We start from the raw sequence: 15,267 nt of genomic DNA on the forward strand, positions 1-15,267 counted from the left end.
TTTGGGGTGCTTGTGATTCATCTTGTGGATGTGTTTGTTTGTGGCTACCACCCACCCCCCCCAAGGACCAGACACAGTGATGCCTTATTTTCTGTCCATTTTGCAGGACTATTCTTTTGTGTACAAGCCAGAGCTGTGTCAGCCATTCGTAGGGTGCTCCATGTTTGCCCCGCTGAAGACATTGCCCAGTCAGTGTCTCCCACCTATCAAAGTACCAGAGGACTGCATCTACCGACCAAGCTGGACCATGGGCAGGGACATGCTCAACCCCGTGCCTGTGATGACCTACCTTAACAAGGACAGGTATGCTGCTCTACTTTTCTGTGATATTATTTGGAGTTTTACCTTCAGGTGTGACTCTGTAGGTCTGTATTCTCTCTCTGTCTTGACAGTCAGTTGAACTAATTCAGATACATCAGCCTGTTTGAAAGAATTGTTCTGATTCAGGACTCTAATTGAGTGTGGTGTGCGAGGAAGTGTGTACCCTGCTCTCTGTCTGTCCACACACCCTCTGGTCTATCCCTGGACACCACCTTAGCAGTCAGCTCAATTTCCCATGCATGGCTGCCTCAGGCGGAGCAGGGATACGAGTGTAAAATGCCTTCTTGGTTGAAGGCGAGGATTATAACCGGAGTGGTGAGATGAGCCCCCACAGCGGCTCCATGCCACCTAGCTGCTCATAGCAGCATGCCGGCTATAGTAGATCTGTCGGTGCTGGTGTTGGCTACACACATGCAGCTCTGCTATTTTCCACACAAACATGGAAACTTATTTCTAACCATTTGGTTTTTCTGCCTTTCTTCAGGGCGGTCGACCCTGACATTAGCTTTGTGTTTGCTGATTGCTATCTAGGCTCTGTTGCTCCTCTTTTACAATGATGCACTTCTTATTTCAGTATTAACCAGTGTTACCTTACTTTGTGTGTTTGACTAATATACATGCATATTGATAAAATGCACAACAAACCATGTAATTTTCTATAAATAATAAAAACCCTTTAAGTCAAATGACTGGCCTGGACCAAACGCCAGTCTGTTTCCTGGAGTTAGAAATATGAGACACGTTGCTTTTTACTTACAGGAACTGCTCTTTCTCAGTTGGAAAGGTTGACTGATTTATTTATTTTGTTTTTATTTTTTTAAATTTTTCACCAGAAGTCGTTTTTTTTTTTGTTTTTTTTTAAAGCAGAACTAATTGCATCTGTGGGGTTATACTTTTGCCTGATGATTCAGATCATTTAAGAGCATTTCTCTCTCGAGTACACTGGAGCATGACTGCAGATGTAGAGCATAACAAGCAAAGAAGGTGGTCAGTGTTTTTTTTGTTTTAAATATTTGAATAACTGTAACATTAGTAAGGTTTTGGTTTAACTTGTTGGAATGCTAAGCCCAGTTGAGCCTGAGTGGGTAGACAGAGGTGTCTGTAAGCACTTGTATATTGTTGCTATGGTGCTCCCTGCCATCTGCATCCCATGGCGACTGTGTCCTGGCTGGAGAGTGTTGTGCTGGGACTTCCTTCTAATGGGTCTGTGCCAGGAGCTGTTCCCCCGACATGCAGCTAGGGACATGATGTGCTCAGCCACCCCCACCCCCACCCTTCTCTGGCTCTCTCATACTCTCTCTCCCTCTGCTTCCTCACAGTTGCTTGCAAGCCCAAAAATGTCCCTTACCTCAGAGGGATGCTTGTTGAAATGTTTATTGAATGTCTTCCCCTCTCCCTCTGCTGCCTTTTTTTTTTTTTTTCCCAATACCAGTTTCTCATTCTCTCACTCCTGCATTCTTGTTCCCTCATGTGTAAACATGTGCGCAGTCTGAGCCCACTCTGCGTTCCTTATTGTACTGAATGTTGGTGTGCCCTACTGCCTTATTACTCAAATTGTCTTGGCAAATTCAGCAAGACAGGTGGATGGCAGTATGCTGTTATCTCAAGCGGTGTACTGAATGTTACTGATCTGGCACCCAAGAAGAATGTTCTGCGTGCAACTGTGTGGTGTCTCCCATATTTTTATACCGCAGTTAGATTGCCGACGACTCTCTGTTCAGGGGACTCGTATACGTGAGACATATCTAATTTATGTTCCTTCATTTCTCTGCGTTTCTCAGTAACATCCCCAGTGTGGGCAGCACCATGGACCAAGAGTACACCCCTCAAACCCAGACGCCTTTCATGATCAACAGCGCTCCACCAAGTAACAGTGGTGGCACCGGCATCCTGCCCTCACCCGCCACCCCCCGCTTCTCCGCCCCTACCCCACGTACGCCTCGCACCCCCCGCACGCCACGTGGCCCCTCCAGCGTCCAGGGTTCAATCAAGTACGAGAATTCTGACCTCTGCTCCCCAGCGGCGTCAACCCCCTCCACCTGCCGACCGCTGAATTCGGTGGAGCCAGCAACGGTACCCTCCATCCCCGAAGCCCACAGCCTGTACGTCACCCTCATCCTCTCCGAGACGGTCATGAACCTCTTCAAGGACTGCAACTTTGACAGCTGCTGCATCTGCGAGTGCAACATGAACATCAAAGGAGCGGATGCGGGCGTGTACCTGAGCGACCCAGTCAGCGAGGCCCAGAAACAGTGCGGCTGTGGCTTCAGCGCCGTGGTCAACAGGCGCTATGGGAACGGCTCGGGCCTCTTCCTGGAGGACGAGCTGGACATCATCGGCCGCGGCACGGACATCAGCAGAGAGGCAGAAAAGCGCTTCGAGGAGCTGCGGCTTTCCTCCTTGGAGAGAAATGGAGTTGGGAGAAGCGACCATATCTCGGATGAGCTGATTCTGCTCATGCAGGATCAGTGCACCAACCCCTTTTCACCCATTTCAGTTCTGGAGCATGACGCAGTGACTCGGGGGCCAGGCGGGGCTCCTATACCTCCATGTGTACGGGTAGAGGAGAGGGACTACCGCAGCGACTGCTACATGGCCATGGAGCACGGCAGGCAGTTCATGGACAACATGTCAGGTGGCAAGGTGGACGAGGCGCTTGTCAAGAGCACCTGTCTGCACAACTGGGCCAAACAAAATGGTAAGGACGTAACGCCTTCTTCAAGAATCTGCTTTTTTAATAGTTTTTGTTTTGAGAAGCAAAATAATTTCTCTATAAACACCATGTGTAAAGTCCAGGTCATCTAATCTGTGATGAAAAATATCTAATTAAATGTACTAAAAGTCTGACTTTGGAAGGAAATGGACATGTTTTGTGTGTTTGTTTGTCCCCCCCCAATAATGTTGGCGTTGTGATTAATCTCGGACTCCTGTGTTCACCTGTCCTCCAGCAGTGGACGTGAGTGCGCTGTGCTCTCAGGATGTGCTGCGGGTGCTGATGTCCCTGCAGCCTGTACTCCAGGATGCAATCCAGAAGAAGAGGACGGTGCGGTCATGGGGCGTTCAGGGTCCCCTCACCTGGCAGCAGTTCCACAAGATGGCTGGACGGGGCTCTTATGGTAAATCCTGTTTTAAATTCTGACTGAGACCTCACTGCTATGCACTTCTCACTCACTCGACAGATATTAGCAATTCACTGTTTTTGTTTCCTGATACACCTGAAGAGGGTCAGACTGAGAGGAATAAAATTCCTGAATCTTCCTTGTGTGAGTGCAAAAGTGCTAACTGAAAAAGAATTGCCGGTCAGACCCTTAATTTTTAGTATGAGGATTAAGAAACGTTGTGCATGACATTTGAATCTCGAGGTAGCAAAGCTGTCACATCAGTAGTGGGTGAAGCCCCTCTGTTGTGGTTCTGCTGGGAGGAGCTGGCACATTGTTGGGTGACCTCAGTGAAAGTTTGAATGTGACATCTTACCAGTTAAATATTTTTACTCTTTGGTTTTTCTTCCTGTTGCTTTCAGCTTCTTTTCACCCACGCTTGGTTTCACCTTCACTCTTCTCCTGTTTCCCCATCACTTCCACAGGCACAGACGAGTCCCCGGAGCCTCTACCCATCCCCACCTTCTTAGTGGGCTATGAGTATGACTTTGTGGTACTGTCTCCATTTGGTCTGCCCTACTGGGAGAAGCTGTTGCTGGATCCCTTCGGCTCCCAGCGGGACATCGGCTATCTGGTTGTTTGTCCTGACAACGAGGCTCTGCTCAGCGGCGCCAAGACGTTCTTCAGAGACCTCACCGCTGTTTATGAGGTAAAGATTACATGTCCAACTACGATGCCCCTTTAGTTTTTCACCACACAACAACTACTCTCAGCACTTTCTTTACAGGGTTCGTACGGGTGCTTGAAATCCTGGAAAGTGCTTGAATTCTAATGTCCTCTTTTCAAGGTTGGGAAAGTGCTTGAATTTCAGATGTGGTGCTTAAAAGTGCTTGAAAATGTAACTGTATTTCATTCACAATAAATAGCTATCTGATTGAATTGTTTTCTTATCAGATAGAGAAATAAAATGAGTCACAAAAAGCAAAAGCAAAATTTCCCCGCCTGGGCTGCCTTGCGTCTGTTTTAATATGTGACCCCGCCCCTCCCTCGGACGTTGGGGATGAGTGCGCTAACATACCTGTAGGTTGCTGTTTTAATGCTTTTAATGTTTTTAATGATGGAAAACAACAATGGTGGAGTTTGCGCTCTCTGGTCGCATGATAGGTGAGTCCTAGTAAATAATTTTCCAGTACTGCGACGCTGCACGTTACACACATGCTATTTTAAAAAAAAAAAAAAAAGATTATTATTTCGCTAGCTATCAAACTCGCTGGAGAAATGATTGAAATGCACTGAGTGTGATGCAGTATGGCAGCGCTATTACGGAATATGCTGTGAACTTAGCTAACATTACTTAGCAGTAATATGAGTAATTTACTCAAGTGAAAGCTTTAAACATTAGCCCGATACATAACTAGCTAACTTAAGGCTTTCTGATTAACCCTCTGGGGTCGACGGACCCAGAGTCTCCATTTCAACTTGGGTCGAACGTGCGGACTTCAAACTGTATACCAGTTTTTAAATTGTGTTGATAGGCCACGTAAAACCGATGTTTTTGTTTTTGGGGGTCTGAATACAACAGTGGCGTTTACTCCGGGAAGAAACGGTAAAAACTGTGTTTTCTAAGGAGAGCGCTAGCAAACACGCTTTGCTTGTGAGTGAAAAGAAAACACTCCTTCCCTATTGGTGGGAAAATGTACCATGTCGACCAGTCAAAAAATGATACGGCAACATGTGGCATTTGGTTGTTGGGAAGAGAGGGAAGAGAGAGCGATAAAGAGAGAGAGTTTTGATACGTGAGAGATTTGTGACGTTTATCGTGTTTGGAGTCTCAAGTTAGTGTGTTGTCTTGTGTAGTTAGTGTGTAGTGTAGTCGTTTTGTGTTTTGTGTGTCAGTTCTACTAGTGAACGTTACAGTTGCTGCAAAAAGCCACCAAAGGCAGATTGCAGTGTAAACGCAATCAATGACGTTTAAACGAAAATAATGGTAATATGAGTGATCCATATGGTCACAAAGAATAGAAGAAGTTCCCGGCTTTCATTCAAAATGTGTTTATCGCCACCGACACATTAAACTACTTAAACAGTCAGTGCTGTTCTCCATGCCTGTCTGACTTGATGTTATTAGCACAAACACTTTAAAGGTGATCATTTAGGACTTCAGCAATAATACACACAGCAATGTAGTTAGCAATAAAACAGTTTTATTGGGAAATAACTTAAAAACAAACAAACATCTGTCTCCTATTTTTTTGGCACACAGGAAAGAAGCATCAATATCTTATCTAACTTACTTCTTTATTTTTCGCTTTTTTTTTTCAACAGGAGAAGAATATCTCTAACAAGTTGATTTGTTAACATTTGCACATCTTAATTTTTAAGTGAAATCCTTTTGGAGTATTTTTGTGTGGTGCGTTTTTCTATGTCTGAACAAAAGGGGAGCTAAGGTGTCTTTTCACATGGTCTTACTGAGGTGATGCGAATTGAAACATGCATTCTTTTTGGGGGCGGGAGGGAGGGGGTGCTGGAAAAGCTTAAAAACGGATCTTGAAAGTGCTTAAAAAGTGCTTGAATTTGACCCTGAAAAAAGCGTACGAACCCTGTCTTTAGCTAAATCAAACTAATGAAATTTCATTTATGTATCAGTTCATTCATTCACTGTTTTTCACACGGCGCCATTATCTGTTTTCCTCCAGTCGTGTCGTCTGGGACAGCACCGGCCCATTTCCAAAGGCTACGCTGACGGCATAGTCCTTGTTGGTGGCAGCGGAGCCAAGACCCCCATGGATCAGCCAGTCAGTGATTGGTTCCTCAAGGCTGCCAGCAGCAACAGTGACACCTTCGCTAAGCTCAAACTCTATGCACAAGTGTGCCGCCACAACCTCGGTACGTTACGCTGACATTTACTACTTGATTCTGTCTGGTTGCTGGTTGTTCTGGTGGAAAATATGTGGTTCATTCAGCTCTTTGGTGCTCAATTTCCACCTTTTAACACCTCTTGGTGTAGTTATTAATATATTGCTATGTTATAAAAAGGCTAGCTGGAGAACCTTGACTGTTTGAAAGAGAGCAGAGCTTCCAAAGAAGCGTGATCAGAGTAGGAGGATGTAAATGGAGTATCTTTTTTTATTTTCAGTGTGCTTCATCTTATTGATAAAAGTCCAACGATGTGTGCTTTTCTTTTCCTGTTTTGTTTCTGGATACAGCTCCATACCTCGCATCACAGGCATTGGACAGCTCTCTCCTCACGCAGCCCAGCCCCACACCCTCATCCAACCAGTCATCATCCACACAACTATCTAACTCCACCTCCAGCACAGCCAGCCAGCAGGGTTCAGTGAACGCTGCTGGCTCCACTGTTCCCAGCAACAGCGGGCCCGGAAACAGCTCTGCATCATCCAACAACCTTGTGACATCGTCAGGCCAGACCGGCAGCACGATACCTGCCAAGCCCGGCTCCTTTCCCCCCTTTGGGAGCATGGGCAGCCAGGGCCAGGGAGGCGGCCCCCAGAGTGGACAGCTGGGACAGCAGGCTGGTACCCAGAATACTGGTGTCTCAGGGGACAACTCCAGCAGCCAAGCCCAGGGGCCCACAGAGCCCCCCGAGAGGTATAGTCAGAACACAAAAGCCCTCATACATCCAACAGAAAAGTATTAATACTAAACACTTTACTTTCATGCAAAAAAAAAAAAAAAAACTTTACTATTTATGATCTAAAACGAATAAGTTGGCTGAGCGTAAAATGAGTGTCCTTGTATTTTCTGTAGCACTTTGGAGCGAGAGAAGGTGGGAGTGCCCACAGATGGGGAGTCCCACGCTGTCACGTATCCACCTGCCATCGTTGTTTACATTGTGGACCCCTTTAGCTACGAGGAGGCTGACAGGGGCGCGGGGCCGGTGCCCGCACAATCCAGTGTGTGGACGCTGGGTCTGCTACGCTGCTACCTTGAGATGCTTCAGTCGCTGCCTCCACACATCCGCAATTCTGTTTCTGTACAAGTAAGGAGATTTCAAAGGAGAGGTCCTTTATATTGTTTTGATTTCATTCTCATCGTGGGAACTGCAGTGTTGTTACACAACCATAAAATGTGTGTTCCTTCCCACTTTTCATATTGGATTTAAAGCAGCATTGGTAAAGAGTTTAGAGTTTGGTTACCTGTCATTTTAAAAACTTTGTCCTTTTCCTTCTCTTCCTTTAAACCCCAGATTATTCCATGCCAGTACCTGCTTCAGCCAGTGCGAGGTGAAGACCGTCATATCTACGCCCAGCACCTCAAATCGCTCGCATTCTCAGTGTTCGCTCAGTGCAGACGGCCACTGCCCACCTCGACCAACGTCAAATCACTGACTGGCTTCGGCCCAGGCTTGGCCATAGACACTGCATTGAAGAGCCCAGAGGTAAATGCAACAAAAGCCAGGTTGTAGGCGTTGCCTTCTAATTGCATTGTCAAACTCACAGTGCTAGCTCTCTTTTGGCCCTGTGAGTTAGCGTTATTGTCCTGGTATCCTCCATTCTCTGATCGATCGAGAGCAAAGAGAGGGTGACCCCAGCAGCAGTGTTTCAAACCAAACATGAACCTGACCTGATATGATCCAGCCTCTAGACCCAGCTGTGAGTGTGCAACCAGAAAGAAATACTTTTTACAGTTAACCATCCCCAGAGTTTTTTTTTTTTTTTTTTTTTTTTTTTTTTTAACTGGAACCGGACCAAAGGAACTTGTAACCCTCGGCTCCTTCAGAGTTTTCTTTCCATTATGTGCTTGGCTAGCTCCCTGAGACCTTCATAATGGGATCTTGACTCCCAGTTTAGACAAAGGGGTGCTTTAGATCAGGACCTAATTCAGCTGACTTCCTTCCTCACAGCAAGTGCTACCTTGTCCTTTTATACACTGGCAAGCCTTGAAGTACCTTGGAGGAACAACTGGGATATGGGTGGGACAATGGGACAGAGACATTAGCATATTTGTCCATAGATAATATGGGAAGTCTGCCAAAATTAGAACAGATCGAGTATTTGTCATTTGGTGCAGAAGAGGTAAAAAATAAATCCTGAATCTTTTTTTTTCCATCTGCAGAGGCCAGAGTGTCTGCGTCTGTACACGCCGCCGTTCATCCTCGCACCTGTGAAGGACAAGCAGACAGAGCTGGGGGAGACGTTTGGAGAGGCATCTCAGAAGTACAACGTGCTATTTGTAGGTTACTGTTTGTCCCACGACCAGCGGTGGCTTCTGGCTACCTGCACTGATCTGTATGGGGAGCTCCTGGAGACCTGCATCATCAACATAGATGTACCCCACAGGTAGGACTGCATAAGCGTTACAAACCTGCCGTCTTCACAGTTTGAACCTTTGCATGTTTTTATGAAACAAAACCTGGCTGTTTAATATTACTCTACACAACAAGTGTTTAACTTTGATGTCACTCAGTGTGTCTGACGACGCTTAGCACTCAAATTTAGACTTGAGACGACAGGCAAGAGGTTCACCTTATCCTGCATTAAACCCCTGCCGAGTGGCTAACGCGAGGTTTTGACGTGTTTGTGCTGTGTGTGTTCTGCAGGGCACGGAGGAAAAAGGGGTCAGTTCGGCGTCTCGGCTTGCAGAAACTGTGGGATTGGTGTTTGGGACTCGTGCAGATGACATCCCTTCCCTGGAGGGTGGTGATTGGCCGACTAGGCAGGATTGGGCACGGAGAGTTAAAAGGTAAGGAGGACAGTCACACTGAATTATTATTATTATTATTATTATTATTATTTTTTTTCTAAGTTTGCCAAGGCCAAAAAAACAGATTGTCGAGCACTGAAGTGTTTTCGTACGTGTACGATTCAGTCATCTTCCCTTTGTCTCGCCTCTCTTTGTGTCCCAGACTGGAGCATTCTGTTGAACAGGAGAAACCTGCAGTCACTGAGTCGACGTCTGAAGGACATGTGCCGAATGTGTGGCATCTCTGCCTCAGACACCCCCAGCATCCTCAGCGTGTGCTTGGTTGCCATGGAGCCACAGGGATCCTTTATCATCATGCCAGGTACAATGTGTGCGCTTGACAAAGATTCTAAATAAACTTACTGATTTAATGTACACGTCGTATCTGAGTGACTTTACTTCACTCAGAAAGGCGGTGTGTGTGTGTGTGTGTGTGTGTGTGTGTGTGTGTGTGTGTGTGTGTGTGCGCCATGATGGATGGTAGGAGCGTGCCCCCCCCCCCCCCTTCCCCATCCAGGGCAGATTGATGGCAGGGAAGATCGTGTACCTTTCGCTCATAAAGCACTACCTCTCAGATACCCATTGATCTCAATGCAGTGTGATGGAGAGCTAGATCAATGGGTTTATTTTGGGAAACGAGTAGGGGGGGATTGTCAGTGCATCATACCAGGATTCTGTTGAGCTATGCCAAGCTGAGGACATCTCCTTTCTAAAAACCCCTTCAAGCTGAAAGAGATTAGCGAGGCTGTGTTAGCCTCAGATGACTATGACTAAGGGGGTTGGCACTAAATGTAACAGCTGTTCTGACATTCAGAATCTACTTTCCTCCGTGGTCTGTATATATGTGAGGACACTTGTTAAAATGCGTTTTTGAAAACCTAATACTGCGATTTTTAGCTGTAAAAATTAACACATATTAATATTTAATCAGTTAATTCTTTCAATTTTGAATGCCAGAGCCGTGTTAATCAGTTAAAGCTCTAACTCGGCTTTCACTCTAACGGTTTTCAGTTCTGTTGACATAGTCACGATGGTGCGGTGAAATTAAATCACTTTTAACGACTGGGATGGGATGAATTTGCTCAGCGAACACCAGTTTAATCACTTTACTTGTACTAGACAAAAGGATTGTGAATGGATTCTTGTTCGTATTGTGTCTCTTCACTGACCCTTTCTCTCTCCTCTGTGCGTCCTCTCAGACTCGGTGTCGACAGGCTCGGTGTTTGGCCGCAGCACCACCTTAAACATGCAGACGTCGCAACTTAGCACGCCGCAGGACACTTCCTGCACCCACATCCTGGTCTTCCCCACCTCTGCCATCGTCCAGGTCGCCAGCTCCAATTACACCAACATCGACACCAACATCGACATTCTCAATCCCACCACTGGTCAGTTGTTCTCCTTTATCGGTCTTTCACTCAGCAGCTGTTTCTTGTTTGTCTCACAGCAATCACGCCTTTCAGTGCAGTTTGTTTCCAAATCCTCCCTGTTTACCTTTCTAGTAGTCATGGTTGCATACATTCTTTCTGCATCTATGGCAGCCTCAAGGGTCTTCAGCTTATTTCTTTTGTGAAAAATGCATTTGTTGGTCAGAAATGGAAGCCATATTTACAGTCACAATTTACATTACAGTAAATGGCACACTCACCCTCAAATCGCAGATCCTATTGAGCTGTTCTCTTCTCCACAGATGGCTCTGATGCTATAGGGATCTTGGCCCTGCTCGACCAGGAGAACGATTTAGTGGATCCAGACATCATCAACATCTCACCTACCACCTCCCCGGTACACTCCCCTGGCTCTCATTACCACCACGGAGGTGATGGCAGCAAGGTACAACATGTACATAACACACACACACACACACACACACACACACACACACACACACACACACACACACACACACTGTGCAGCATGATGCTTAAAAAGCAAAAAGTTCATCTCGAGTTTCCACCTCGTTGCAGGGTCAGAGTACCGATCGTATGGAGTCCCACGAAGAAGTTCCTAACCTCCTGCAGCAGCCTCTGGCACTCGGCTACTTTGTCTCCACGGCCAAAGCCGGCCCACTACCCGACTGGTTCTGGTCAGCCTGTCCGCAGGCTCAGAACCAGTGCCCACTCTTTCTCAAGGTACTACTTAAGAACGCTCTCACATCTTTACTAGAGCTGTTCGATATGATGATATATATCTGATGACAATATGAAAACGTTTCATATTACGCTATCGTTTGTTTCATGGTGTCGCAAAATAAACTGTTTACAGCAACAGTTTTTCATGGTTCTGATGGTCACTGTAGCGGTTATATGAATTTCTTAAAGTTCTCTCTTTCTCTTATATTTAAAATAACCACGCTACGGACGGATAAGCGACTGTTTTTATGTGTTGTCGTTAGCAACAATGACAGTAAACCCAGTGTGTGGCTCTGCCGTCCACTTGTTTATTTTCCACATAAACATTTCACAATAAAGCTGAAGATCCTGTTGAGATTTTTCAAAATAAACATGATGACAAACAGAAAGACCAGTCAAAACAAATCGAGGACCTTATTCCTAAACGAGGGGCTCCCTCTGTAGCATGGACATGGGTTGGTTATGAAAAGTCTGACACGGACCATAAAACTGTACTCTGCAAATTACGCAGGAAACCGGCCCCACCTCAGACTCGAACACGACAAACCTCTGCTACCACCTACACAAGATTCACGTGAAAGAGTGTGGAGAGAGTTTACGGAGAAGCAAAAAAGAGCCGCCAGGTGCTCCAAATAAACCTCAGACTCAAACGTTAGAACAGGCTTTTCCCCGCAGCACACCACCTAATAAATACTCACAAAGAAAACGGCAGCGGTTACAACTTATGTCTAAAAATGTACAGCTTCATGCATCGGTCAAAACACCAGACTCCACGTGCACGGCACCCAGCTGGAAACATTTCACGCAAGTGGAGTTGCCCGAGATTCACAGAATTTACAGAAAATGTAACATTTTTGTGATTTATATCGTTGTCGGGACGATAAATGTCTTGTATCAGGATATGAGATTTTGGTCATATCGCACAGCCCTTCTCCTTACCTTAGTGAATTTAAGTAGCCGTCCTGAACATTGTCACTCAAAGCCCAACACCAGTGTCCTGTGTGGTTTGCAACCCTGACCTTTTTTATCACCTGGCGGGTGTTCTACTAAAATGCACTGACACTTTTTTATGACAGAGCTCTGCGTGGCCATTATAAACAGTGCTGGTTGTTAATCCCGGTCTCAGCTGATTGCTTGGAAACCTCGCTGACTCCAGGAAGTCACCGCTCTGGCATAGACTTGGTTCACCACCCCATTAAACCACAACTATGTTGGAAATGCAGTAAATTTGTAAGACTGGTGAAGAATGTTGCTGCTTGAGCAAGTGTGATTGAAGCCTTGTGTGTAATCGCACACAATCAAAGTGTGTTGTGCTTATAATAAGGTAGTTCTGTTTTGTTTGCCTTTTTATCCATTGCTTCTGGAATTGGCTGCAGACTCACTGCTGTTACCATTCTGCTGTGAAAAGCTATCATTATTTAAATGACATGTAATGAAAGGTTGATAACTTCATTATAATGCTTCTGACACCACCTCTTCCCCCCCGTGCTTCCTCTCAGGCCTCTTTGCACCTCCATGTGTCTTCAGTGCAATCAGATGAACTGCTGCACAGCAAACACTCCCACCCCCTCGACTCCAATCAGACCTCAGATGTACTCAGGTAAACAACACCAGCACACACTCTGCATCAGGTCGAGTGCACAAATTACTATTACCACCCTGCTGACTGTGTTTCCAGGGTGAGTTTTCTATTTGTAGCCGATTTCAGACTGACGTTGGTTTGTGCACAATGCTGGCAAAAGTTGCCACATGTTTTAATGAAGCGGTGAAAACTGAAGCGTAACCGTTTTGTACGCCCGTGTTCCTCCACAGATTTGTGCTGGAGCAGTACAACGCCCTCTCCTGGCTGACATGTGACCCGGCTACGCAAGACCGACGATCGTGTCTACCAATTCACTTTGTGGTGCTCAACCAGATGTACAACTTCATCATGAACATGTTGTAAACATCGGGGTGTTACAGGAAGAAGGCAGCGGGGGTCATAATGAGTGAAAACCACTGTACGGAGCTGGATCCTGCACCAAGATGGGATTAGATGGTGTTCCAAGCCTAGCCAGTCCTTCTCCACCACGCCGCCCCCCGTGAGACTGGATATTCTGTCCCTGTGAATTAAAGACATGCACGTAGAGACAAGGGAATAAAAAAGAGGGGAAACTAGAAGCTGAATTGCATTCAATGAACGTGAAAGAATGACAGATTGGTTGTCATGGTATGTAGCGTGGCAGCACAGTCACTGGCCAGTCTGTATTGATGAGACAAGTTTATCTGTAAAGTTATCGGAAGAAAAGGGACATATTTGATCAAGGAAAAAAACCCAAGAATGGATCTTTGGTTTAAGACATGAAATTCCTTTTTATTCCTTTGGATGTAATTGTATCCAAACAAAATGCCTGCATTTATCTTATTTATTGTAAGTTTTTAAATGTATAATTTGTCTTATTTCTTAACCTCTTTTATATATAAAAAATGGAGAAGGTTTATATCACCTTCCTGCTTTAAAGCAATTGGTCTAAGATATATGTAATCGTCTTAATTAATAAAAACACCAGAGGAAAAAATCCCATAAAAATGAAAGTCCCAGTAGGTTGCTTTTAGAGTATTATTTTTTGTAATGGAGACAGAATATTTGTATTGTCACAATGTACAGAAGAATTAGAGTGGAGAATTATGTTTCATGCCTTTGAGCATGAAGACCTTACAGCAAAGCTGTAGCTACAGAGGACTTGTACAGCAATGAACTTCACTGTGTTCAAATAAAGAGGTACATTGTTGTATATAGTATTTTATACCACGCATTTAGACACAAAAACCAAACGGCAATATATATAAAATAATTCTATATGAATGCCATGCCAGCAGTTGGTGGTGTGGCTTCTGTTTTAGGAATAAAGTGCGTCAACTTATTTTCCTGTGCTTGTGTTTATTGCTTTGGGGAGGGGACTGATGTGCAATTGGACAAGGACACCGATAGTGGAGCGGAGTGACAACTATTGGCATCTCTTGGAAGTAGCTGACCTCAGGTTTAATCTTATTTCTTTTTTAATCCGTTTATTTTTCTTCGAGGAGAAAATGAAAGCAAGACTGTGAGAAGAGACATGCAGTGTCCTTTTTCAGCACATCCCTTTATTGTAGCACACCTCTCCTTACTCCCATTGGCTGAGGTCTGCCTCCTGGCACCACTTCTGATTGGTTATGGACACATTTAGACCAGTCCCATTTTACTTCAGTGTGAAAGTAGATGTGTGGTGTAAATGAACTTTAACCAGCTATGGATGGCTGCCCGTTGGACATGCAGTGTTTGTGCAAAGAGAAACATGTTCTGTCTGGATGTTTCCTCCATCTACTGATGTTGCTCTTTATCTTTCATATTAGCCAGCGTCTGTTGGCTTGGAAAATTTGACCATTAAAATGTATTTGGTCTTATTTTGAGTGTAGATAAATACATTCAATATTTAATAAAACCTATGAAAGTTTATTTTGCCATGTTTTCTTTTTGGAAAATCATGGTTGTTTGCAGTAACCATCTGCGTCTAATATACAGTATCTCTGCAAGCTTGTTACCACACTATTCACATGTGGGAAAAGGCATTCGAATAACCACGCAGAGCCATTTGAGTGGGATATCTTGCTTGTAAATTGCTGAGTTGCCCCTGGGTGGCATGTAGTAGCAGCTGGCAGTTCATTCTTTGGATAATTTTCTGCATTTCCTCTCGCTGTCAGCAACAGAGGGATAAACGGGTCCTGCTCTCTGTTTTCCTTCACTTCTCACCAACTGCTGTCTGAATATTCTTCAAAATGTGGAATTTATACTGACACCAGAAAATGTTTGGGTAAGTACAAATCGAGATTAAATGGAGTTATAAATGGGCAGGAATCTAAAAGCCCTAAAATATCATCATCATAAGCGGTATTTGCAACACATTAGTGTAATCAAAATACTACATATTATTTTTTAACATTTCCACCAGTCTGACATAAGCTAGAATAAACGGTTTCCACAGTTGTCTGTCCGT

At 44.9% G+C, this 15,267-nt stretch overlaps 1 protein-coding gene across 1 annotated transcript in view; it reads left to right on the top strand.

The window, feature by feature from the left end:
* The window catches only part of med13a (mediator complex subunit 13a), a 68,008-nt gene extending 53,851 nt beyond the window's left edge, over positions 1-14,157 (top strand). Inside the window, exons 15-30 of the mRNA XM_039618278.1 lie at positions 107-303; positions 2,103-3,019; positions 3,270-3,437; positions 3,905-4,128; positions 6,116-6,305; positions 6,626-7,028; positions 7,188-7,419; positions 7,627-7,818; positions 8,496-8,719; positions 8,980-9,122; positions 9,286-9,444; positions 10,322-10,510; positions 10,813-10,955; positions 11,090-11,254; positions 12,754-12,854; positions 13,067-14,157. Of these exons, the coding sequence (XP_039474212.1) occupies positions 107-303; positions 2,103-3,019; positions 3,270-3,437; positions 3,905-4,128; positions 6,116-6,305; positions 6,626-7,028; positions 7,188-7,419; positions 7,627-7,818; positions 8,496-8,719; positions 8,980-9,122; positions 9,286-9,444; positions 10,322-10,510; positions 10,813-10,955; positions 11,090-11,254; positions 12,754-12,854; positions 13,067-13,199 (3,780 nt within the window). The 3' untranslated portion in view covers positions 13,200-14,157. The remainder of the gene's footprint in view (positions 1-106; positions 304-2,102; positions 3,020-3,269; positions 3,438-3,904; positions 4,129-6,115; positions 6,306-6,625; positions 7,029-7,187; positions 7,420-7,626; positions 7,819-8,495; positions 8,720-8,979; positions 9,123-9,285; positions 9,445-10,321; positions 10,511-10,812; positions 10,956-11,089; positions 11,255-12,753; positions 12,855-13,066) is intronic.
* The last annotated feature ends 1,110 nt before the right edge of the window (positions 14,158-15,267 follow it).

Source organism: Oreochromis aureus, linkage group 10 (assembly GCF_013358895.1).
Source record: "Oreochromis aureus strain Israel breed Guangdong linkage group 10, ZZ_aureus, whole genome shotgun sequence".
NCBI classification, from domain to species: domain Eukaryota; kingdom Metazoa; phylum Chordata; class Actinopteri; order Cichliformes; family Cichlidae; genus Oreochromis; species Oreochromis aureus.